General features: G+C 36.0%; 1 protein-coding gene across 7 annotated transcripts in view; it reads right to left on the bottom strand.

The window, feature by feature from the left end:
• The window catches only part of LOC131684722 (mucin-5AC), a 768,934-nt gene that overhangs the window by 621,126 nt on the left and 120,480 nt on the right, over positions 1 to 27,328 (bottom strand). For all 7 annotated transcript variants that reach the window (XM_058967833.1, XM_058967835.1, XM_058967840.1 and 4 more), the window contains one exon: positions 14,272 to 14,445. In XM_058967833.1, coding sequence (XP_058823816.1) covers positions 14,272 to 14,445 — 174 coding nt within the window. The remainder of the gene's footprint in view (positions 1 to 14,271; positions 14,446 to 27,328) is intronic.

The raw sequence follows: 27,328 nt of genomic DNA, 5'->3' as shown, positions 1-27,328 counted from the left end.
CATTGCAAGAAAAAACGCAATCTTCTTGCAAAACCACTACAATCTTCAGCATTTCACAGCAATGAAAAATGTTGAAAGATCATGAAATACGATACGCGATTAGATAAACACGTTTTAAAATGGAAGATTTTCTTAATACCACAAATTAATTCATAAACTAAACAGACTCATGTCTGAAAGTCATTTTGTTAATTTTGAATTTTGCTATTGAAATATTTCCAGAGACAATTTTGAGTCTGACAATTGAAAACATCTATAAGCAGGCACACTTCATTTCAGCGTAAAAAATAAGTTTAATTTATACTTTCATTTTTTCTCAGAAAGTTCTACAATCGCTTCGAACATTGAAAAAGATATAAATCTCTAATACCCATTAGGCATAAATACCTAAGCCATAATGGGCGTTAGACTAGAGTGGCCCAAAAAAAATTTATCGTACGATATTGTCCCAACCGTATTTTAAAAATTTGAACAAATACAAGAAATATAAGCTGTTTCTTTCATTAAAATTCCAACCGGAACCACTTGCACAAGCCACTTGAAAATATTGTCATTTTCACAGTTTCATTGAGTTAAAAATGTTTATTTCGAAAAAATACATCAACAAAGTTGTATTTGTTGTCTATAGTATTAAGTTTTATTGTTTTTAATTTGTTTACACTAACTTAGTGTGTAACAATCAGCAGAATAGTCAAAAAAATATCAAAAAAATTACGGATCCATAATACCCCCATGATATAGTTATTTTGTGAAAAATCATGAAATTCCTCAATTATAACCAAGATATACAGAAAATAAGGCACAAAAAGAAGGAATAAGGTAAGAAATGCGTAGGTTCTCTATGGCGCTCAAACCAATGACCACAATATGCATATGTTCTTTTCTTATGAATAAATTGCCCAACTCTTCTAATTTTTTATTTTATGAAAAATAGCTTCAAGATTGCCATTTTGGACACTTTTTGACTATTGTGATGATTGGTTCAAAAACTAAGTTAGCATAGAAAAAGATTAAATGAATAAAACTTTCTATATTTTATCGAAATAAAACATTGTTAATTCAACGAAACTGTGAAAATTCCCATATTTTCAAAAGACTTGTGCCAGTGGTTCCGGTTGGAATTTTAATGAAAGAAACAACGTAATTTTTTTCGACGGCGCCGGTGGTTGAGTGATAAGCGTGACCGCCACTCATTCCAGTTGGCCTGAGTTCAATTCCAGCCGAGGTCGTTGAGTTTTTTGTGAGGTGAAAAATCTGTGGTCACGTCTTCCTTCGGAAGGGAAGTAAAGCCGTTGGTCCCCGGTCCATGAGTTAATGGATCGATATCTAGTCCAGATAGTGCGGAGTCACCTCTCTGGCGTCAGTAAAGAAGAAGTAGAATCCAACTTTTATACTTACTAACAAAAATATCCTCCTCCCGCCTGGCCGGCGCCCGTATTGATCAATAAACACTTTAAGATTATCGTGAGTTGCACATTGACAGATGTTTCGCTACTTCCAAGCATAGTTATTTACTTATTCCCTGTGCAACTTCACCTAGTCCAGATCGATAACGGAGTAGCAGCCAGGGGTGGTCGCACAAGCTCAAGCTTAAGAAACAACGTATTTTTTGGTTTTTGCTAACATTTTCAAAATCCGGTTGGCAAATTATTGTGCGTATAAATTTTAATGTAAAATACATTTTAGCTTTAATATGGGAACCCGTAGATGCGTAGAACAACCTGCAAAACGGCGTCAAATAATACAACGTTAAAGCTGAGATCCTGGATAGATAGATGACGATGGAATAGAAGTGCGCTTACACGACCTAGCGCCGCGCATTAGACATTAAAAGATTTATGTTAAAATACGGAGGAGTAGAATCCGTTATAAACGATACTTGAGGAAAAAAATGCAGTGGTCTTCATGTTGTTAAAATGCAGTTGGTGAATGAAGTTGTGCACCTACCGGGTTGGGACGACACATGTGGACAAAAAAACAACTCGCTTCCAACTACATTGGATTCGGGTAATTTATAATTAATCTATAACCCAATCAATATGAGTATTTTCGGAACGGGCTTGACGAGTAGATGCCAGAGATTGATTTTTGACACCATTTTGAAAACCAAGAAGGCGACATCCGGTTTAGCGGAATTCTCTATATTCCAATCAATATGGATATTTTCGACATAAATGGCGACATCTCTATTCTAAAAGTGTCCAGATTGAAGCTTTTCAGATTTGTCTATAGTAAAAAATGCGTCATATCAATTATGATGGATTTTTTTACTATAGCTTCGTCATGTTGAATTTTTGTAGGGTGACGATTATGAATTTTGGATATGGAGATCATCTCGAACCCAACATTACCCAAGTAACCACCAAGTATGTACTAGTATATGCAGTAAAGTAGCATTTTATTTGGATTCCAGACGCTTCTTGCACCATATGAGCATTTTCATGCATAACTGTGATAATAACTATAACTTGCAATTAATAAACTATTTAAAAACTTGTCATTAATCAGCATTTTGAAGGAAGAAAAGCCGTAAAAAATAATTTCATGGCACAGCAATAATGGAGAGGTTTATTGTGCCAAAAGCGGTTTTTAAAAAGCAATTTCCATGTCTGTTGGTTACTTGGGTAACATATTGACTTTTAATAAATAATCTAATTCAACTCTGTGTGGTATAAGTTGGTCACCCTGTAAATATGAATGGGATCCGTCTGTGCATTAGTGATGAGAACTATGCGTACCAACTTTTCACATACACACATTGTGCATCTGATGAGGAATGATGTTAAAAGTAAAGTGAAGTAAAATTTTATTTTCTTTTTGAATGTTGGTGATTTTTATTCATATTGCGTTATTTTTTCTAAATCTTGTTAGGGTTTCGATAACCGACCACATTTTTCTAAATGGCATAAAATGATCATTTCACTAAATTGTCAGTAACATTTTTCATATTGACGGAATAAATTTAATTCCTTCACCAGTTCTTAGGTAAGGCCTCTAGCATTCCATTGGTATGCTTATGTCCCAATATTATGCAATTTGAGAAATGTTATGAGCCAAAGACAAAAGCGTGCCGACAACCGACCACATTCCACTATTGTTGTCACATTTTTCATATTCGGACACCCCACATATATTAATTGTGTCATCGCAGTTCATCTGATTGACGCAATAGACAAAAACGTGTTTAATCCACCTAACAGTGTGATGAGACATTTCTTATAACTCTTATCACTCTTCGGATATTATATCGTTTGAGAACATTTAGAACTTGATGCTTCGCGATGTTTTTGATAACACATACTACATGGGATAGTGGCAGGACTCAGAGAATCGCTCAAATCAGCATAGGACAACATCAGTACTAGAAATCTCAAACCAAATCAATGGGAAAGCGAAAAAATGGCCCATAAAATAGACATACCAACGAATTATTGTTAATGCTCTGTTAATAAAATATCTATATTGTGGTGGGAAAACTTAATTTTCCATAAGGGGTTATATATTGTACTGAGCCAAAAAGAATGGAAATTTTTTTTGAATCGATTTGAAGTTTATATTTTACTCAAATTTCCAACGCGACTGAGAACTAAGAAATCAACGCTTTTTCTTGAAAAAGGTGATACTAGCAGTGATACCATTCAAAGAAAATTAACAGTGAATTTTTCCAGACTTGGTTTTATTTCCTATTTAAGAACTACTATGTGCACAGTGCTCTGAAAATCTAGCGAAATCATCTTAGGGCACCAGCGGGTCTGTAAAGAATACTAAAAATTAATTTCTATTCCATAATTTTCAGTTCAGCAATTCGAGAGATCGTGCTCACCGCAAGCCATGAAAAATAGACTACGTTGTGAAGCGATGGTCACTATTTATTAAAAAATCACGGTTAAATAAAAAATTAAACCATTAAAAAATTTCAAATAGTTTATAATTTTCACAAACTTATTAGGAAAAATTGTTTAATAAGCTTTCGTAATATTGTGTAGGAAAAAACCTGAAAATTTCAGTATTTTCTCTATCTGCAACAAATAATCCCTTAAGTATACCAATTAATTGAAATACGAATTGGAAAATGAAATGTACCTATTAATGTGAAACACAGTGAATAATACATACCATAAAGACCCATTTTTATCAGTCTCATGGCGTATTTTAGGCTGACAAAATGGGGACATTGACTAAATCGTGCAATTTTTTTTCTTTATAATAAACTGAAGCTGTTAAAATATTCTTCACGTCCCTTGATGTAGTCTGATAACTACTTCTGATTATGATGAACTTTTTATTTTCGCTTATTTCGCATATCTTCATGATAAGAAAAACATGCTCAAGAAAGGATTTACTCGAATTCAGTCTTGTTCGTCTGCTAGAGCCCATCAAACATATGTTCATATTTGGCTGATAAAATTGGGGTTTCAATGTGTTATAATAGATATTCAGCATTCGAAGAAGTTTCTTTTGAACGAGTGTAGAACGACTTTGTTTCTACTTACTTGAAATCAGCGGCGTAACCAGAAATTCGGTTTGGTGAAAATCAATCATACTGTCCAAACGGCATAATTCCGAAACCGTGATTTTTGAAGTTTTAAAATTATGCAGAATTAATTTTTCAGAAAATAATAACAGAGTTCATGAATAAAATTCACCATAAATACTTCTTGGACGATATACCGTCAAAATTGTTTTATCAAATGATGCGCTGTTTAACGTTTGTAAAACTCATCGAAGATACTAAACCTCCGAAATTGGCGGTTTCAAAATGATGCTATCTTGACCTTAAATTACTGTTTTTAAACATTTGACCTATACATATAATTGGTCATACAACAAAAATCAAATGCTCATCACAATCGATCAGAACCTGCTAGAGTCGAATGGAAATCGTCATTTTTCGTCCAATCAATAAAAAATTCAATAGCAGCCGATGGGAAGGTTGTACCTTTCATTTGAGACTAACTTTGTGCAAATCGGTCCAGCCATCTCTGAGAAACAGAGGTCACATTTTTTTTCCACATACACACATACATACACACACAGACATTTTCCGATCTCGAAGAACTGAGTCGATTGGCATATGACACTCGGTCCTCCCGGTCGGGATTAGATCGACGAGTTTTAGAGTGAATGAGAAAGGCAAAAACATTTTAAGCAATTGTTGAAATTTATGCATTTTTTGTTGAGCAGTTCTATGTTTCATAGAATTAAATCAATTTTAACTTCGCTTCCTATTAAATAAAGACCCTTATTACAGTACATCTCTACAAAAACGAGCTCAATTTGAAAATAAATCTGAGGATTATGATTGATTACAGAACTCTGGAATTTTCTATTGGAATGTTTTCAGGCAGGAATTTGATATTGCTGCAATTAGACAACTGTGAAATCAAGACCAATAGATCAGTTACATATCAAGACCCCATTCCGACAATTTATCAAAAGTCCTCATGATGTTTACAACAACAGGTTATCAATCTACGGATCAAATAATTGTTATTGTAATATTGAATTAAATCAGTCAGCATCAATAAATTTTCAACTTCAATCCAATATTTTTTTGGGTGTGGTAGGGGGGAGGGTTGTATGGTGTACCCCAAAACCTTCTCTTGGCTACGCCGTTGCTTGGAGCTATTTATTTCGCTTTTCATTTTCCGATATGTTTCAGATCGATCCGATGGTTATAAGTTAGAAATATTGCAGTCAGAAGGTTCGCACAAATGAACATTTTAGTACTGATAAGTGATCAAGTTCCTTCCAGACAACTTGGAAGTGTTCGGTGATTATTTCTAGCGGTTGTAGATAGTAAAATGAAATACAAAATTCGTTTTATCGAAATAATGTTTAGCTTATTTCAATGAATTATTACTATATTGAACAATAAATAGGCGACAAAGAGTAATCAACAAACAACAAGCCATAACTTTTAAAGTATTCAAAATAGATATTTAATGACTTTAGCAAAGTTATTCGCAAAAGTAAGAGCTACAAATTTGCTGAAGACATCATTTCGATATAATCACTTCCAAGAAAATTTGTGAAAATATCTCACTCATAGGGGGATTAATCAGCAAAAGCACAATACCAAAGAAAAGGGCATATTACCTCCATTAAATTCTCCTAAGATACTATTGACCTAAAATAAGCCGTTTTGGCGTTAATAATAGATTACATGTTTTTGGTCATATTTCTGGCAATGGGAAATGATAAAAATCTTTCGTCGGCGTTTAATGTTAAATATCTCTTTTGATAATAGTCCGATTTCAACAATCTATAGCTTGTTCGAAAGGTATTCGTTAAAGCTGTCTAAATATATATAAATTGTTAATCTATATTGTCAATTTCGGCAGATAATTTAAAAAAACTGCAAAAAACGCCATTTTTACGCATTCAAACATTCATATCTTGGAAACTAAACATCAGAATCAAAAACAAATTAATAGCGTTCATACTGTTTTTTAGTTCTTTCATTTAAAATTGGTTTGGATAAGATCGGTTCAGCCATTGCTGAGAAACACGAATGAGAATTTGTCCGTTACATACACACACACACAGACACACACACACACAGACATTGTCCCAAATCGTCGAGCTGAGTCGATTGGTATATAAGACTCGGCCCTCCGGGCCTCGGAAAAAATCTTGAAAGTTTGAGCGAATTCTATACATTTCTTTTATAAGAAATGTAAAAATCTTTCGTCCGCATTTAATGTTAAATATCTCTTTTGATAATAGTCCGATTTCAACAATCTATAGCTTGTTCGAAAGGTATTCGTTAAAGCTGTCTAAAAACATATGAATTGTTAATCTATATTGTCAATTTCGGGAGATAATTCAAAAAAACTGCAAAAAACGCCATTTTTACGCATTCAAACATTTATATCTTGGAAACTAAACATCAGAATCAAAAACAAATTAATAGCGTTCATACTGTTTTTTAGTTCTTTCATTTAAAATTGGTTTGGTTAAGATCGGTTCAGCCATTGCTGAGAAACACGAATGAGAATTTGTCCGTTACATACACACACACAGACACACACACACACAGACATTGTCCCAAATCGTCGAGCTGAGTCGATTGGTATATAAGTCTCGGCCCTCCGGGCCTCGGAAAAAATCTTGAAAGTTTGAGCGAATTCTATACATTTCTTTTATAAGAAATGTAAAAATAGGTGATTCGTTCTGCTTCACGGAATCATACGCGGTGTTGAAATACACATGCATCCCCTACTTGTTAAACTATGGATCGTTGCTTAAATATCTGCCGTTCCGATTGTCCTGTTCGAAAGCAAATGAGCACAGTTTGCTGAACAAAAATTCGTCGACCGCCTTAAGAATCGGCACGTCTCAATTCTACAATCCTACAATCCATTCAACTAGTCAAGATGTCGTCAGCTTAATCCGGTCAGCTTGTGTATAATTCCTTCAATTTAGTCAGATACTTCTAACTTTCGGAAGGGCAACACAGCTCTGCAGTTTACAACGTCCTCCGTATTATTTGCCCGTGTCGTTCTGGTCGTTTGGAATTCAACAAAAACTTTGCAGCATATTCGCTTAGGGAAAACTGGTACACAAAATGGGCAACCCTATATTTCAAATGAATATTAGTTTCCTCTACTACTGAAGTGTTCAATACCGTAAACCGGGGTGACTTTGATCATCGGGGTGACTTTGATCACTCAAAACTTTTTTCGTAGATAACTTATTTAACTAGAATCTACCTAATCATTCCCATTTGAATTAAGTTTTACTCCAAGCTTATAAAGTAGTGTTTTGTTATACTTTTTGAATATATTGTTCGATTTTTGAGTACAAAATATACAAAAATCCAAAATTTTACTTTACCTTATTTTGACGAAGCTTCGTAAAGTGTCTATTTTTTAAACAACAAATAAATCTTAGATTTTGGCAAGAATAGAAAATTCCAATCGAGTTTTTATTTCTCTTAAGAGTCGGATATGCTAAATTGATTTTTATTAGCTAGCTAATTTTTAAAACATTTTTTGTTAAACTATTTCGCAATTTTTTCAAATTATTTCAAGCTTAAATTCGCAATGTTTTTTATATTTCATACTCTAACGTGTTAAAATGGATGAAACTCTTTGTCAATTGATAAATCGCTGAAATAAAACAAATTTAGTGGTTAAACAAGTTTTTAGAATCTGTTATTCAAGTTGGACTCAAATTATACGAATTTTTGTCACTCGAATTTTACAGTATAGTGAAATGCATTGTACAATACGAATTGACATCTATTTAGCAATGAGTATCTTTTCAGAATTAGCTTAAATAAACATTTAAATGAAAAACATTGTTTTCAAGAACTCAGTGTGAGTGAACATACAGGTTATCAATGTCACCCCGGAATACGAAAACGGACTTCAAATTATAATGATTTTTGAAAAAAACAGTAGTAAGCGGACAATTTCAGGAAAAACCATCCAATCTTCTTTGTCATGCATCAGTACATGGTTTAAAAATATTAAACTTGAATAAAATGTGCTACGCCGAAAAATATGTAATGATTACTTCGAAGAATGATCAATGTCACCCCGGTTTACGGTACTTCTCCTCCATCATCAAGGCTGCATCAAATTTCCAATTTTAAATCCTATTCGAATAAATTTTCATTTGCATAATCAGATGGGCGAGGGTCTGTGGTTTCTGATTCGAACTCATTCGAATGTTTTCCGGATCATCATATTCTATGCACTGCCGAGAAATCTAGTCATACTTACTTCCTGAATCTCTTTGACTTCATGCTCCCTATCTACTAGACATTTTACTTCTTCCAAATCGCCACAAAATACCATTCTAACTCGCCTTAAAATTTTCATGAGTTTACTGCTTAAACTCGATTTAATTTTTATAAGCCGCCTAACACCTAACCTAACCACCTTATCTTGTGATCCTCGGGTCAATTTCCAATCAACTGATTGGATTCCTGTTTTAGCAATACTTCCTCAGTCGGCTGTTCGGAGTTCAAATTGCTGTAGTTTAGGGAACAAGTAAATCACTCTTGGTGGCCGGCTATCCAGAGTTTACAAGAAAAATCTAATTAAATATCTTCTTATTCTAAATTTTTATGTACTCGGAGTCTAACCAAACCCACCACAAAGAAAAGATTCATTTTGCAGTCGCCTTGCCTGCTTCTGGTTAATCCTAGACCAATACCTGTCCTTCAACTCAACTGCGTGTTACTTAGGGACCACCCATAAATGATGTAACATTTTTTGAGTGATTTTAACTCCCTCTCCCCCTCCCTCTAAATACCCCCTAGCAATTACGTAGCTTGACGGTAACCCTGCCCCCCCTTGTCACGGTAATTTCTTTTTGAAATTCTATTCTATTCCCCTTTAAAAAAGCTACGTAACATGACATGACCCCCTACCCCCCTGTCGTCACACATCATCACAAAATACAAAACTCCCTCCTTTGTGTTGGTTTTTACCCTGGAGGACTTTTGAGTTTGATCCTCTCTGTAGTTTCATGAGCCTTCGTTCATGGATTGCGGGGTTTCTTCTGACAATTGATCAAAAGGAATTAGGAAAGACGAAATCACTATGGCCCCATGAATTACGATTTTATGTACCGACACTGGCAATCATACAGGCCAACGACAATTTGTGAGGTTTTAAACGCATATTCATCGTAATTTTTAGGTCGATTTGACATTTTGAAAATAATAAATTGTATTCTTAATATTGACATATTTTCCAACAGCAAAAAATTTGGCAAGCTATATTAACCCTCTCCTACCGCTCCCATATTGAACAACATGCTTCATATTTTCTCCTTAACCCTTAAATGTGTGATGTAATTTTTGAATAAAGGGTTTTATAGTCGTTTTTGAATATATGTTTTTGCATACAAGAGACCGCATGCGACAAATGGTTATCCCTGGATTTGATAGCATTTGCTTTATAGATTCGAATGAATATGGCTTTATCTGCGGAAATTTGCTGTTTGAAGTGCTATTTCATACCAAAATGTTGCTTTTTTGACACTAAAACTTTCGATAACTCCACAGATATAAGAGATAGAAATAAACTTGTATAACAAATATTGTGTATTTTCTTATGTCGAACAAAATCTTAGAACATTTTGACATTCTAAAAAATCACCCGGAAGTTTTTTTGAAAAAAGTGATTTTCTTGAGTGTATCAAAAAAACTCCTCAAATGTGTATTAAAATCAAAAGATAGGTACATAGTCTCTCCAGCAAAATTTTTTTCTTATTTCATTCCCAATAACTTTGCTGAATACAGTTTTCTATTATTTTCATAAACGACCAAACAAAAATTTGCTTCTCAGCTTTAGGGGGATTAAACACCAAACCAATACTTTATGGGGAATATTTTATAGACTAAATTTGTTGAAGACACTATGGCTCTAAAATCGTTTTTTCGCGGTGAAAACAATTTCGATCACATTTTTGTCTATTTGGAAACACGTCACTGAGTCGGTGGTCTTCCTTTAAGTAGGTTAGATATCAAATCAAAATTTCCTATCCTATGCCAAATACCGGTGAAGATGGTCGTGGCCAGTAATGACGATTCTCATGCTATTGGTTTATTCGACTCGAAAGATAAAATGCTCAGTCACGAACATTGATCTTACAAGTAAGATGAGTTAGATTACTTATTAGCAACGTGATAATCGTTATTATACGATCTACGAATAGCACCGTGCTTCGCAACGCAACGCAACAACGCTGAGATTTTTCGCTCATCGATCTATACGTAGCGGGAAGTCCCATACACATATGTACTTAGATATGGCATTATATCGATCCGAGCTTCGATCAGTAGTTAGTGTGAATGCGTGACCCCTTAACGCAGCGGTTCTCATCCTTTTTCGAACCACGGACCCCTTAGAAATCACCCTGGGTTGCTGCGGATCCCCACGGATAAACATCGATTTGGTATGCTATCAATATGTTATTTTCAGTTTGTTGGGAAGCAAGACCTGAAAATTCAATATGCACTCGGAAAATATATTTTTCTTCTTGGACCCCCAGCAATGACTTCACAACTGATGCGCTTTGTATATAGAAACTAACTTCCTGTACCAAAAACGAAGTAACAACGACTGGTCTAGAATCTCTAAATCAACAACCAGCACAATAAATGCCGATAAAGGCGGATTGAGAACAGCGGCCTGTAAATGTAAGAAACAAATAAGAATTTCTTAATTCGAACAACATGAAAGCTGTACCGATTAAGACATGTCCAATTAATTTTTAATATTTTTATTCGTCTTCGAGCTGGTTACAAATGTTACCGACCAAGTAAACAATCCATTTAAAGCCTCAGATAACAAAGAGTAGCCAGAATTCAGGGGCCACATTATGCAAACAATTCGTAACGACTTTTTCATACGAGCTTGTATACAATAAACCATTCGTTTCAAGATGTGTAATGTCACCCCATGCTCGTAAGCTGTTTGACCAGGGGCTGACGAAACTCGATGGATGTGTTTCGATCGACGATTAAATCTATGCCAAAGCCGTTTTCGAACCAATTTCTGGCCTCAAATACACACCTAGAAAAAATAGTGTAAATTTACGTCTCCTGACCCTGACATATACGAGCATCAAAAATGACATAGTTTTACGTTTGATTTTAATTTTACATGACGTTTAATTTCGTAAATCATGTAATTTTACTCCACATGCAGCGTTTGTTCTGAATGGTAGGAAGTGTAATTTTATGTCATCGCGCATGTAAAGTATATGTTTCATGTAAAATTAAATGGAACACGGTAATGTTCCGTCATTTCGTAAATTACGCTTTGTTGAATTGTGTCATGTTTGCAATTACGTCAACGATAATATTCAGATTTTTTGGTGTGTACTTCAATGCCCCTGCTCGCGGCAAGGTTCCTGCTTGACTCAAGTTTGTGTTCGCTGAAAAACATATGATTTGGCAAGGGATCTGTCCACGTGGCCAGAGAAGGATCGTTTTCGTGAAAGTTAACAATATGAATTCCTAAGTAAAGGGAGTATCTCAACAAACGGATTAAGTCCCATGATTGTTCAGTTACATCAGATCTAATCAGCTGCCATTACAGCAAGGATGCGCTACAATGCTACAACAACGATCCCAAAAGAGTTGCTTCCACCAAATTGTCCCCAGTTCCTTGCAATAATTACCGAAGTTTAAGGTGATAATAAGGCGAAAATTGAATATGAAGAAAGCAGTTACCGGCGACATTGGTTGAATGAAGATTTATAATTGGAAGAATTTTTTCTTTTATTTATTCAATATAAACTTCTGTCCCGGATTCTGTTTAAATTTACTGTAAAAGTATTTATCTTTGCTCTGACAGCCAGGCTGTCCTAAGGGCAAAAATCTAAATATAATTTTTATGACTGCTCGTTCATTCCGCTATTGCTGAAAATGAATTAATGGACTAATTGGCTAGACTTCGTTGCATCTGAACATGTCAACCATTGGAATTTGCTTGATACCATTTTGCGCTCAAATAAAAACTTTTTTGCTGGAAGTGAGTCCGAAAACGTCAAAGAATTTGTTGCATTTTTCCAAGCTTCCAGGCTCTGGCTGGACATTGCAAACTCAATTACACTGCTTGGCAAAAGAACAACCAACTAGCGTGTGCTATGATCGCCTATTGTTTTTTTTAAAGTAGAAGAAAAATTACAAAAAATGGCGATTGAAAATTAAACAAAATAAGTGAAAACGAATAAGCGGGTATCAATCCTTAACAGTATCTACTGCTGTTTTCTAAACTACACAAGCTATTCGAAAGTTCGTACAATTGCCTTCAAAGCACGAATCAAGTAACACGTCAACAGTCAATCCGTACATGCCTCAAATGCCATAAAGTGGTAGTTTCAAACGTAATACAAACGAGTTGTATATCATTGCCAGTAGCTGGTGGTAGCTGGTTTGACGGAACGATACCACTACTCCAGAAAGGCCATTTTAACAACAAGCTCATAGGGGTAATTGACCGAATTCACTGATAAATCTGAATACGAGCTCTCGGCATTAAAATCTGATTCACAGATAAGGTACAGTGGATTACTGCAAACCACACAGACGCGATTAACCCTGTTTGCAGCAATCTGGGACTAAGCGTTCGTTTAATACCCTGGGAACTAGCCTTAAGTTGATGAGCAACCTAACTAAATTATCATTCGTAAATCCCATAGTATCGCCATCGGAGGACAGACTGTGTGAACAAAAAGTAGACAAGTTTGTTGAGGAAATTTTCACCATCACCATCCTCAATCAAGTTGTTAGACTTACTAATTGGATTACACAGCTCAAAGAGCACTCGTTCAGGTCACTCTCTCTCTCGTCCTAGGATTAGATGGCGTAGTTAATCACTTTCCATCTTTATCGTCAAATAACTTTCAGTCATTTTCCGACCATCTAATCCGGTCGTTTAATCACGCCCAGGGTCCAATTTTACCAATTCTTATTAATTCCTAGTTTGGCGTATTATTACCCGTATACGTATCTGTTCAGTTTGGTAGAAGTCGCTGTCCCTACCAGCACCGATGACAGAGTGGTTAGCATTTGCTGTCATTCCAGTTCCATCGGGCATAAAACCAGATCATCAAACTGGCTAAGCGACTACTGCTGCTTACTTCCAAGGCGCACTGTATTTGATAATCTCGAACCGGTATTAGGCTAAACTTGACTCTGGTCGTTACTTTCGAATTAATTAATTTATGGGTAACAGGATTATGTGCTCCACACTTGATTGATACTGAAGCGGATGATATTATCGAATTATCAAAGCGAATTAGAGATCCAAATGCTCTGTACGACGATGTAAATTGTCCGCAACATCAACGAATCAAACTAGGAGAAATAAGTGATGGTTTGATACTCGGTAACGAGTTTTCTACTTTTTCCTCCTTTCTAAGTAGCGGTAAGCCATCTTGAAGGGCAAGCAAATACATCAGTTCAAGTTTGCAAATGTTTAACTATCGTGTCGAATGAAATTGACTTCAGATACCTCTTGCCGCGTACCCGGCGTAGAGTAAACTATCCGAAGCAATCGCTTCTCTCCATTACAAGCAGATTGCTATAGCATTACAATTTCCATCAGATTGATTTGCATTTCAATTGGCCGCCCTTCCGGGAGGGAGGTGCTCACCACCGGGTGTGCAAACACTCGTTATATTCTTTCTTTTTAAACCCCTAGTGTCTCTATCAATTCCCGGCAAGCTAATGTCACCACTAGTTAAGAAAACCACTCAACGCTATCGAGAGGAAAATAACGCAAATCGTCAAGTACCTACCTTGTTATCCCTACTAGTCTTGTTTCTCATACTGGATTTACCGTTGATCACAACGTTGGCATTCTCGAACTCAACATCACATGGCGACGGCGGTCCCAAGGCCCACGAATCATCCGGATCGGTGGAGGTTTCGAGCGTTAGGTCGCCCAGTACCACAAAACCGGATTCGCCGGGCTGGAAAAAAAGAGAGAAGAAAATTTTGATATTATTAGATCATAATACACTATTTTGGGAAAGTGGAAATAGGTGAAATTATGGCAATCAATGATCATGGTTGGCAGCGCCCTAGAAAAATCTATGGAAACTTTATCAAATAAAGTAATTTCGCAAACTTCGTTTGGTCAAAATTGATCTAGACTATTTTATGAAAAGTGTTGAAAGAGGTTTTCGGTCTGTAGAAATTTTCAAAGGCTGCCCAATATACAGTGACGGACAAAACAATAAAACCACTCTGTAAAAATTAAAGATTTTTATTACAAGATAAAAACCCTATTTTGACTTTATTAGGTGCTGGTGATGCAGTATTTAATTGAGGGGCACTCCCTGTTTCTGCCGAAGAAAGTACTGTGTTAATATTTTATTTTGGGAAAATGATTTTAGTACGCAATAATTTGGTATAATATATATATTTAGGACAATGTTAGAGGATAGAAAAAACATATACTACAATATGTTAAATTGAAAATTATAAACGTACTAATTGACATTAGTTTCTTTGATTGGTTTCCAAAAACCAATATAATAACAAAAATGCTCTGAGAGCGATGAATATCCATACGATAATTCGCACCAATTATAGTACTGTCATTTGACCCAATATGTTGAACAAAGACGGAAGACACTGCTCTAATCAAGGTTGTCAAATAAATAGAAACAGGGTGAAAATAGGCTCATTATTCTATATTTTTAATTTCGTTCAATTACACTTCACTTTTTATTCCTGTTTATGAGAAACATGGAATTAGAAAATATCAACCACCGCAACGTAATAAAATAACTTTTCTTAACCCAAAAATAAGAACATCACGTTGCAGCATAGTGAAAAATTTATTTTAACTATTTTTCGAATTATGGCTCACAAATGCTGCATAGACCTACATATCTACAATTTGGGGGGAGGGGTGGGTGGTATGACAAAAAGTGACACGTTGTGACATCTGGGGAAGGGGAGTAAGCTAAAATGTTACGTAACAGGTTATTACTGAGGAAGTTTTTCAAAGAATTTGTTACGTAATAGGAAAAGGGGATATGGCGAAATTTGGGACATCGGGAGTCAACATTGGGCAATTTTTTCGTTACGTGATTTATGAATGGTCCCTTGATTACAATCTAGTCACAAGTTCTCTATCGGATTTAGATCTGGAGAATTTCACTTTCGCCATATATTTTATTTATTTATTTTCTAATTCTTCATCTGATCCGTATTGGTCTACATCGAAATTCCTCCAAATTTCGACAATTTTACTTCACAATGTTTTAACCATGCCGATGAAAAATGAACTTTTAATGCAGTTCTTGATATTTTTCGCAGGTAGCGTCTTAACAACAATATATTTTTGATGTGTTATCGGAACAGATTCATTTGATTTATTTTATCCGTCAATTTAATTGCATTCATACTATTTAGCCTATTTAGTTTTTTAGTATTTAGTATTTAGTTGGTAACATCTCAATTACCTTTGGATGTGCCTTTTACTCAACTTTTACGCTTGAGATGGAAGTCTGTGCTCTGTGCCGAAATTGATGTTGCTGCTCAGTTTTGCACGATCCAAGGGAAACTTGGCCTTAATCCCACTGCTCTGTCATCGATGTTACGTGATATTCGTTATGGAATATTGTTTGTTTGGGGTTCATTCTTAAACAATGTGCAGAAAAAAGTCTAAAAATGGTTGTTTTCATTAACTAGTACGTCTCAAATTTTTGGCTTTCCTCTAGGTAATTCATAGCTTTTTCCCAAGTGTCAAAACGCGACATCATTTATGAACGGCCCTTGCTAATATCTTTAGAGCAGACCTTCCAGTGAAAAATGGGATCGACAGGATTTTTGTGCGTTTTTAGGACCTTGTGTCACATCTTTATGTTTGTTATACATACTAAGAATACCAAATCATGAGATTAGAGAAGCAAGCCCCCCCCCCTTTTTAAATTAATTTCATTATTTCATTTATTTTTTAAATTTTGTCGATTTGAAGGGTGGATATTCAAAATCGTATAACTGTTAATTCTTCAAAATTGGTTATAATTATTTTCTTAGTTTTTTTAATTTTATTATTTCTATTTTGATTATTTTATTCAATTTAGTAATCAAATTATTTTTGTATTTCTTATTCTCTTTAGTCATTTTATTACATTAATATTAATTTTATTATTTTAATTATATTTGCTGCATCGATGTTTGTCGTTGGCTATTTTCTACAAATTTAAGACTAAGAGAAACGGAAGCAATGAAATTGAAAGATGGATAGGTATTCTAGAGCGATTCAGTAATAAACTTAGAACGGAAAACTAGGACTCCGCATGCTCATATGAACATGATCGAAAGGAAATTTGAAGAATCCTTTATTAAATTTATTAATTTTCTTAAATGTTAAATTTCATTAATTTCAATCAATCTGATCGTTTAACTATTAAATTGATTTAATTATTTATTTAATTGAATTCGTCAATTAATTAAATTTCATTTAATTCATGAAACACAATTATTTATTTAATTATAATTATATAATTCGTTTCATTCATTTAATTTATCTTATTCATTTCATTCATTCAATCCAGACTGGCTTCTCGTCCTGCCTGGTTCAGTATCTAAAACTCACCATAACGGGGGAAGCAAACAAATCTACCCGGGCGTCGCTTTGTCTATTTTCAAAAGCAACAACAAAATACTTTAACAAAAATAAGTGACGCAGCAAAGCTATTTTATTATCCGATAAGTGGAAAACTGTGTTGCTGCTGACTTTACGAATTATCCCATAAGACTACCTGAAGGCAAGCAATGGTTGAATAAGAATATGAAGCTTAACAGAGTAGAGGTTACGACTCAAAACCATATTCGCGTCGCAGAACAACATTAAAACACGTCCTCGAATGTAAAAACATTTTATGCGGCATCCCAGAATATATAGACGATGACGCTGTTGAGGTACGACTACATGACATAGCACCGCGTACTAACGTGAATATTATCAAACAACACACGTCAAAATATGGAGAAATAGATACAGTTAAGGATGATACTTGGAGGTACATCTCCCCAAATTTTGTCTTGCAATCAAATGTCCACCCTCCTACGTGACCACCCAATACAAATTAATTTAAGCTGTTGCTGTAGCCGCGTTGGAATAGGTAGAACAAAATACATGGCGAATATTTTTTGTGGCGCGTGTCCTGTCGCCTCGTGTGCGCACAGCTTTAAAGTGTTACAAAAAAATTAGTCGCGCACTCCGGGTAGATCTCTAGATGCCAATTTTGTGATCAGTCGCTACACGACAGAAAACTGTGCGCAGATACTGCTAAGAAAATTTCATATGTTACGTCCCAGATCCCCGTATGATAAACCTGCCAAACTTTATATAAATACGTTTATCAATCAAGACTTTATAAAAATCAGAGCGTGGGTAATTTTAAAATGGCGGCTTCATACATAATTTCGTTAACTTAAAGAAATTACAATGATTTTAGGTTTTAGGTTACTACAAGAGGTTGCAGGATCGTAGTTTTTGGTCCATGTTTCGCGCGGAAGAGCAAACGGAAATCGCCATTTCGAAGCCGTTTTTAATTTCACCCAGATACTGATTGCTACGAAGCCATAAAAAGGACCTCCCCTTAAGAACGATTGCGCCCAGTACAAAGAAACCAATTGCCATTACCAATAGTGAAGTAACAACGATTGCTTCAAACCACCAACCAGCGACACTAATACTAAAAATGTCCATGGCCACCCGTAAGGGCCGGAAAAAATAAGAACTTTAGAACGGTAGTAATATTGATGCAGAACCGATGACGACATGGACGTGAACGAAAACACGAGAGAAGGCAGACCGACTGACCCTTAAGTTGCAGTGGACAATGCAGCTAATCTTTAACCGCCAAAGAAGAGGATCTTAACACGCAGCAGCAAACTGCGTTAGAAAGACCCAATGAATGGATAATTTTTATTTCCACATATTACACAAATCCTAAAAGACCCACGACTCAAGTGGGCCGTGACAAATTAACGAAAGAAGAAAGAAAAATTATAATCATATTATTTATTTCAAAAACTTTTGTTACTTTGATTTATAAATTTTATTCGTTATCTTCTCTTTATTTAATTTTAATAAATTTCATTATTTTAATTAAATTTGTGATTTTTCATTTTATTATTTTCATAATTTTATAAATTTTGTAGATTTTAGTGATTTTATTATTTTTTCATTTGATTAATTGAATGAGTTTTATTATCTCTTCAAATTATATTAAATTTTTATTCATCTTAATTTTTTTCAATATTTTAGTTTACAATTTAGACAACGAAAATTATCAAACCCATTTATGTCAAAAAAACGTTGATGGATGAAAAACAAACAAAATTAAATTACACCAAAAACATGAACGAACTTTTTGAACAGCGGTGTGTTGTGTTGCATAAATAAATACACTTGTATAATCAAAAGTAGGTGATATTCCACCCAGTGCTAAATTGGGTTTCAATACACCGAGATTTTCGAAATAATACAACAAACGATTAATCTTCTATAAATTCTCGGCAACCGGCTGCCCAGAGCAATGCCTACATGATAACACTTCTGAGAGTTGCATACATCGTTTTACTTATTAAGGTGAATCTAGATATATGTTTAATCCCATTCCATTAACAAAACCACTTTCCCTTTACAACCGTGGAGCTGCCGAAGTATATACGGTCTTCATGAGACCGGTTATTACACTAACATTCCGTTTCTTTTCCGATGACTGTAAGGACGAGGTGGGCGCCGTTAATAACAATTCGAAATGTTGTAGCAACTACGAATTGTATGGTCATCATGTTCATGCTCATTTTATAACTTCAATATTTTAATATTTTTTTTGAAATTTTTTTGCCTATTTTTTAATTTATTCTAATAATTTTATTGCAATAATTTTATTAATAATTATTCTATTATTAAATTATGTTTTTTTTTTTTCATTTCATTAATATGATTAATTTTTAGTATGTTGTTTATTTTGTTGGTTTAATAATTTTTATTTATATTAATCACTTCATTCATTTTGTTCATTTCACTCGTATCATTTATCTAAATAATTTTGTTCATATTATTCATTATAATCATTTTATTCGCTCTGTTAGCTTTATTCATTGAATCATTTCCCTTTTTCACTTGACTAATTTTGTAACCAAATAATTCATTTTGGTTTTTGACGTAAATGACAATACCATCTTTAAGGAAGGGGAGGGGGGGGGGGGGGGTGTAAGGATTACAGCTCGAAAAAAAAAACACTTTTTGCGATTTTGTTTAGAACTTTGCGTGAAGCGAAATGATCAAAACTTTTGCACATTATAGTGTATCATTTCAATAACATGCTGTAATTCTTCTAAGCAACAATATCGACAAACGACTAGGTGACGAAGCTTTTTGCAGAACATCTATGGAAAAATATGATTTTCGGTGGTAGGGTAATGAGCCTATTTGCGCCATGTTTCTATTATCACCCTATCCATTTGAAGCCGTTGGTTAGAGCAGTGTCTGCCATCTTTGTTCAACGCATTGAGTCAAATGGTAGCGCAAAAATAGGGGCACTCGATTCGAGTTTTCATTGTGCTCAAACACGAGAATTTTACTGTTTTCAACGCATTTGTGTTATTATATTGGTTCTTAACAACGAAGCAAAGCGGTTGATGTCAATTTTTACGCATTCTATTGATTGTAAGGCAAGAAATTATCGAATTAGTGAGGCACCTTGCTTAGTATGGTGAAAATAGGCTCATCACCCTACTTGCCATTCAAAAACTATTAACCGATTTTTTCCACACTTTGGTTAAGGGGTTGTATACAAAGTTGAAACTCAAAAAAACGAAAAAAAATATTGAATATTCTGAAACTACATACATACTTTCGAAAATATTTGTGCGAAATTTCATCCAGATCGGAGCACCAGATTTCAAACTACAGCCGTTCACAGCGCGCTGGTTCTTAACTTCTAACACAAAACTTTAAACGCAATTATCTCAGAATGAAGTTTTTTGAAAAGTACCGTTGCGGTGAACGTGATATCTCGAATACTATTCATCCGATTTTCATAATTTTTTTTGAGTTGTTTGTATTTACTTTCTCGTGTACTTGAACAGTTCTTTTTTCATCCAAAAATTTTCGATTTTTTGCTATGAATTTTTGTTTAAAATTTTGAACACCACAACATGTTTTTTTTCGCTGGAAATTTTTTTTTTATTTGGAAACCGATCCGTTCAAGTACACCACAATACAATTTTCTTCAATAATATTTTTACTTTTTTGATTTCAGTTGAGTGGTTCGGCTTGGAGAGCGTTCACCGCACACCTCTGCCAAAAACACGCTTCAGGAGACAAGCCATAACTTCGGCAACCTTGAATATTTTTTTTTGATTCATCTTGTTTTTTCGAACTTCGAAAGTGCTACCAACGACCTGTCTTTCGCTTTTTCAGATAAAATTTGCCTAAAACACAATTAAAAAATCACGAACCTGGCTTACTTTTTTGCCACAACTTTGTATATAACCCCTTAAGTAGTTTTTGAATGGCAGATAACACCGCAAATCATGTTTTTTTCAGAGACGTTCTGCAAAAAGCTTCGTCACTGAGTCGTTTGTCGATATTTTTTCATAAAAAAATTACAGCATGTTATTGAAATGATAATGTATAAAAGTTTTGATCCATTCGCTTCACGCAAAGTTCCAAAAAAATCGCAAAGAAAGTTTTTTTTTCACGCTGAAACTCTTAAAGGCGAACACGAAATTATTGCTACACATTCAACAGGGCATAACTTTTTTACCATTGGGTAAAAATCAACCAAATTTTGCACACTTTCTCATTGATGTGTATTATTTACATGCTGTCAAACTCGAAGTCGTGTTTTTCGATTCAACGAAAATGGAGGTGAACCAACGCGAGTCGAGAGAACAAATTCTTTCCAAACACCTGGAATTTCCTGACCTCCGGCAGTTGGGAAAAATGTTGGACATTCACCATTCAACCGTCTCCAGAGTGTTGAAGCGGTTCCAGGAGCGGTTGACGTTGGACCACGGCAAAGGAGCTGGAAGAAAACCGGGACCGGAGAACAAAAAGACGGAGGGAAAGGTGAAGCGAATGAATAAAGCAAATCCCAACGTCTCAAGCCGTGATTTGGCTAGAAAGCTCGGCATGTCGCAGAATGCAAAGAAGAGAGCTGGACTACATACATAAAAGGTACAGAACTTCCCAAACCGCGATGAGCAGCAACAATCGACGGCTAAAACTCGGGCACGGAAGCTCTACGAGAAGATGCTGACAAAATATGGCTGCTGTGTGATGGACGACGAAACGTATATAAAAGCTGATTTTAAGCAAATTCCGGGGTTGGAGTTTTTCACCAGCAAGAGCAAGTTCTATGTGGACGACAAATTTATGAAGAAGAAAATGTCGAAGTTCGCCTCCAAATATCTCATTTGGCAGGCCATCTGCTCTTGCGGACTGAGGAGTGAGCCTTTCGTGACAAAGGGCACAGTAAATAGCGAGATCTACAAATCTGAGTGCCTCGAGAAGCGCCTTTTGCCGTTCTTGCAGCAGCACGACGAAGCTCCGCTATTTTGGCCAGATTTGGCATCATGCCACTATTCTAAAAGTGTCCTGGAGTGGTATGAGGCCAATTCTGTCCATTTTGTTCCAAAGCACATGAATTCGCCAAACTGTCCGGAGCTGCGCCCGGTGGAGCAGTACTGGGCAATTATGAAGCGGGAACTTCGGAAGAGCAAGAAGACAGTCAAAGACGAGAAGGACATGTTAAGAAAATGGAAAAAAAACTGAGAAACTGGTACCGGATGACACCGTAAAGATTTTGATGGAGGGCATCAAGCGAAAATGCGTTCAATTTTACACTCAAGGCTCCATCGATTAACTTTTCTTTTGATTTTTGAAGTAAATATATGTATAAAACTACCCTAAAATTTTGGTTTGATTTTAAACATTATAAGAAAATTGGCATGACATTTTCGGTGTCGCAATAATTTCGTGTTCGCCCTTTAATACCCCCCTCCCCCTTAAAACTTTTTGGTGGTATCCAACGATGAAAACAGATCGAAATGGTAAGTGAAGCGAGAAGAAAGATGTGAAAAAATATCCCCAGAGACAGGATTCGAACCCGAAACCTTTGAGACTCCGGCCCAATGCTATCTCTGGGATATGATGACATCGCAGAAAGAACATATGATTATCGCATTGGCGACAGTGATTGTACCCTGCCTGCAAAGCAATATCAGGCCGGAGTCTCAAAGGTTGCGGGTTCGAATCCTGGGATCTAAGGGAATCTTTTTCAAATAATTTCTCTCGTTTCACTCATCATTTCGTTCTGTTTTCCCCGTCGGATACCACCAAAAATGAATTTTGTAAATTATACCAATTTTATTATTTTAACAATTTTATAAATAGTATAGGGGGAAGTGGGTCAATTCGGACCGCTGGCCAATTCGAATCCCCAGCTGTTTCTCAGCTATGGTAATTTAGTTAAGACCCGTTTTTATCATCCCCTTGGCGAATTTTAAGCTGATAAAATCAGGACATATTTTTTCTGTCTTTTTATTAAACCGAAGCTCTTAAAATATTCTTCTTTGTTCCTTAGATATAGCCTTGCAACCTTTTCTGATTATTTACTTTAAGTTCCCCTTAAGGGGGTCTGACAGTGTAAAATTTAAAAAAAAAAATTAATATTTTTATCTTTGCATTTTTTCGGATCTCTAAAATAAGAGATATATGCCCAAGAAAGGATTTACTCGAATTCAACTTGGTTTGTCTGCTAGAGCCCATCAAACTACCAACTATCAATTTCCATATGAAGCTGATAAAATCGGGTCAAAAAGCTGATAGATTTTATCAGCCCGGCAGATAATATAAAATTGGGTGCTGATAAAATCGGGTCTCCACTGTATTATGAAAACCGTATATATCTTTTTCATGGCAGTCATGTATCTCTGTTCTATCTCACAAATTTTTTTCAGTCTTCGTGTGCGTGCGCTAGGGGCGAATGTTGCTCCGGAGCGCTTTTTTATCGAAAGATTTATTTGAAACGGCTCAATGCGTTACCACAACTGAGCCGTGGGTCTTTTAATTTTTTTACAATAAGTAACAATTAAAAAAAATGCTAAGAATGTCGGTCTGCCAGATCTTGTTGACGCTGTTTGCTGCTGCGTGTTGAGATCGTTTTCCTTGGCGGTGAAGCCGCTTGGTGGTCATTCAGTCTGCCTTCTCTCGCGTTATCGTTCCCGTCCATGTCAGTATCGGTACTGCTTTCTTGCTGTTCACGATCAGAGGTTCTTATTTGTTACTTGTTCTTACGGGTCGCTGTTGTAAATCCGTCTTCATCGGTATTTGTTTCTTTATTGGCGATGCTAGTTGTTCGTCGTTTGAGAGCGGTTTTCGTGGTCGTTGTACCTGCATTATTGCGGTTAATTGGATCGTTGTTTTTGGCTTATCTGAAGGTGACGGTGGCTGCTTGTTAGAGTTGGTTGCAGTGGATGAGTTTTGACTAGTTGCATGGTTTTCCGTAGTGGGCTGTATGGTTACAGAATTGGCATGTTGGGATCCGGAGCGCTTTTTTTGAAAAATGTGTAAGCCGAAAAACAAGATTTTTGCTGACAACAACAATTAAATAAAGTAAGTGCATTAACGTGATTTTGGAGCTGCCGGATAATGTCCGGATGGAAAAAGTCGCCTTGGAAAAAAATGTGCGCAATTGGTCAGGCTTTCAGGAAAAAATAATTAATTGTGAATCGGTTGACTCGTTCCAGTTCTATAGCTCAAAAACCCTTACTAGGTCCGAATTGGCCCAGTTCCCCCTATATTTCATTCATTTAATATTTTTTTATTTTATATATTTTATTAATTTTATGTAGGGGTTATATATGTTGAGATGCGGGAAAAAAGGGAAAAGTTTGAAATTTTGTAAATTTAAGTAGCTATATTTTTATAAAATACTTGTTATACGTCTAACGTAGTAAAATGTCAATTTTCCTGTTTTATAAATCTACTTGAGAACATGAAAAAATATTTAAATTTTTTTTTTGTTTTTTTTTCGAGAGTTGTCCTACTGGAGCTGTAGAGCTAGGTTCTCGGAAGGGCTCCCCGTCAGAATCACATAATACAATTTGCAGACGAGACAGGCAATGTCGCCCAATAAAACACTGCAATAGGCCAATTGTAGCGGGCCGTGATTCTGAATGTGATATTCTTTGTACGGTTCAGGCATGTGCGGGCGTAGGGACTCGGAATCGCGTGTATCATCGCGAAGGGCTCGAATATTTGTACGTTAATGTGCTCGATCGCGTGTGCGTTTGTATGTCGCGTGTGCTAACGTGTAACTTCGCGTGCATAAATTCTATTTCATAACCGTGTGCCTTTCGCATATTCGCGTGTGTTCTAGAATGATCGCGCGCGGACCGTGAATCTGATACTTAATTTTTTGTGTACGGTTCAGATTCCAGAAGGAAGTGGGCTCTTCCATATCATTAGAGATCCCAATCATGTCGTCGTAGAACGCGTGGTCTAGTGGATATGAGCTTTATTTTTTTTTTTATTGGTTCAACTGAATGTATGGACCTAAATTGCTAGAATAAAGGTTAAAGATTTCCAGACGTGACCGATTCATGATCGCGCATTTGCGGGTTGGCGTTTGACATCGCGTTTGTAACTTCGTAAGTACTAAAACGTTCACACAATTGCCGCAGTGTTATCAAGTTTACGCGATCGCGGGCATAGGTGTGCGTAGATGATCGCGAAGGGCTTAAGCGTTCGTATGTTGACGTGTTTGTCCCGTGTGCTCGCGTGTATGTGACTTCGCGTGTATAAATTCGATTTTGAAACCCTGCGGCGATTTATATATTCGCGGACCGTCATTCTGATCTTTAGTTTTCGGTGTACGGATCACATTCTGACAGGGAGAGAGTTACCCCATATCACTAGAGTTTCCGGTCATGTCGCCATGGAACGTTTTGTCTAGTGGATATGGTACTTATTTTTCAATTTTATTATTTTTTTTAATAATTAACAAGGACCTAGATTGTTTGTACCGAGGATAGATACTTCCGGGCGATCCCGATTCATGATGGCGCGAGCGCGGGAGTTTGTAGGTTGACACTTGAGATCGTGTTGGTAAGTTTATGAGTGCTGAGATTTTCACCTTATCACCGGGGTGTAATCATGTTTGCGAGTTCGTAGGCTGCTTGGAAAATCGCGAGGGGCTCTAACGTTTGTGCGCTGACGTGATTTTGTAACGTGTGTTCTTGAATGGTTGCGCGAACCGTGAGTCTGATATTAAATTTTCAGTGCGCGGTTTGAATTCTGGCAGAGAGTGGGATCGTTTATATCGATAGGGTTCCCGGTCATGTCGCCATGAGACGTGTTGTCTAATAGGTATGGGCGTATTTTCTTAATTGGTTCACCTAGGCTTCTAGGATCAAGGATAGACTTTCGGACGTGACTGATTCGTAATCGCGTGCACGATGGCATTTTTGTAGGTTCCCGCTGAGACCGCATTTGAGAATGTGTTGTGAGTGTTAAGACGTTCACTATCACCATCGTTGTTGATTCAGCTGAAGGCGGGTGTAGAATGGCAGTATAGGACTCGAAAAGAAGAAATAAAAGACAATATATGAGAGACGTAATAGATTAGATAGGTACAAGATACAGCTGAAGTTATGATCATCACATGAGACATACATTAGTACTTCAAACACTACTAATACTTGAATAGCCAATCACCACACATAGCACATCCTTTCTCAATTATCTATTTGTTACTGGTTGATTGTTGGTTATGAGCTGGTGAATAGAGGAAAGGTATAGAACAGACAAAAGGCTCATATCAGCCCTCCCGGCCTCCTCGACACACCACTATCAAGGCGTATTGTAATCAACATCTTGAAGCGGGCTTCTTATATAAATCAAATCCTCAGTAGTCATAATGTTTGGTGGATTATTAACATGAGAACTAATTAACCTCTAGTAGTAGAACTTGGTGCAAATAAAAACTAAAAAGAGCGAAGGTCCTTATATTTAGATAACTCTATTGAATATATTGTGGCTTGATGATGTTTACAATACCGTCAATCCCATCAACCTGCGAGAGGGTATGAAAAAATATTTAAAAAATTCGAAGTTATAACAATTTCCGCAAAAACGCGATTTTTTAAAGAGGTTTGCCGTGACTACGATTCCAGTGCAGCAGCTCAAGTGAAAGCATAAAACTAAAAAACTCATTAGTATAGGTACATGTGATGTCCTTCAACGATTCAATGAAAAATATTTTCTTTTCGTGGGCAACAGGAACGACAGGAACGATTTTTCCAAAAAAACCACTATTTTCACCTGAAAACAATTTAATATGCATAGCATTGATATGAAAATTTTGACGTTTCCTCGAAAAAGGCCCTAACCAGTGGCCGAAACGTCGGGCAGTATACAAAAGCCATTCTCATTTCTAGGCCGTAAAAGCCGAAAATCCACTGTAAAAAAAAACTTTTTGAGCGACTTAGTGGAATGTCTTAAAAGGGTTAATCCATCTTCAAACAACACTATGTCACTATGAAGATCAGATTACCACGTGTGAGTTCTAGCAGCTGCTGCTCATTATAGAATACCTTGTTCAAATGCAATTAAGAGAAACACGACGCAAAGATGTTTTTAACCCTCCAAGGTTTTGATATCTTTCCAAGCCACTACAAGATGTCTCATTTAAGACTGTATACATGAAAACACAATAATATTTAGGGCCCCCAAATGCATGGAGGCTCTGAATGGTCTTAATACGGCCTCGTGCTGAAAATGCTGAAAGACATAATGTATCACTCTTAAAG

The sequence above is a fragment of the Topomyia yanbarensis genome, chromosome 2, assembly GCF_030247195.1.
Source record: "Topomyia yanbarensis strain Yona2022 chromosome 2, ASM3024719v1, whole genome shotgun sequence".
In the NCBI taxonomy this organism is placed as follows: domain Eukaryota; kingdom Metazoa; phylum Arthropoda; class Insecta; order Diptera; family Culicidae; genus Topomyia; species Topomyia yanbarensis.
Note: the sequence above shows the minus strand (reverse complement) of the source record. Positions and strands in the feature narration are given on the sequence as shown.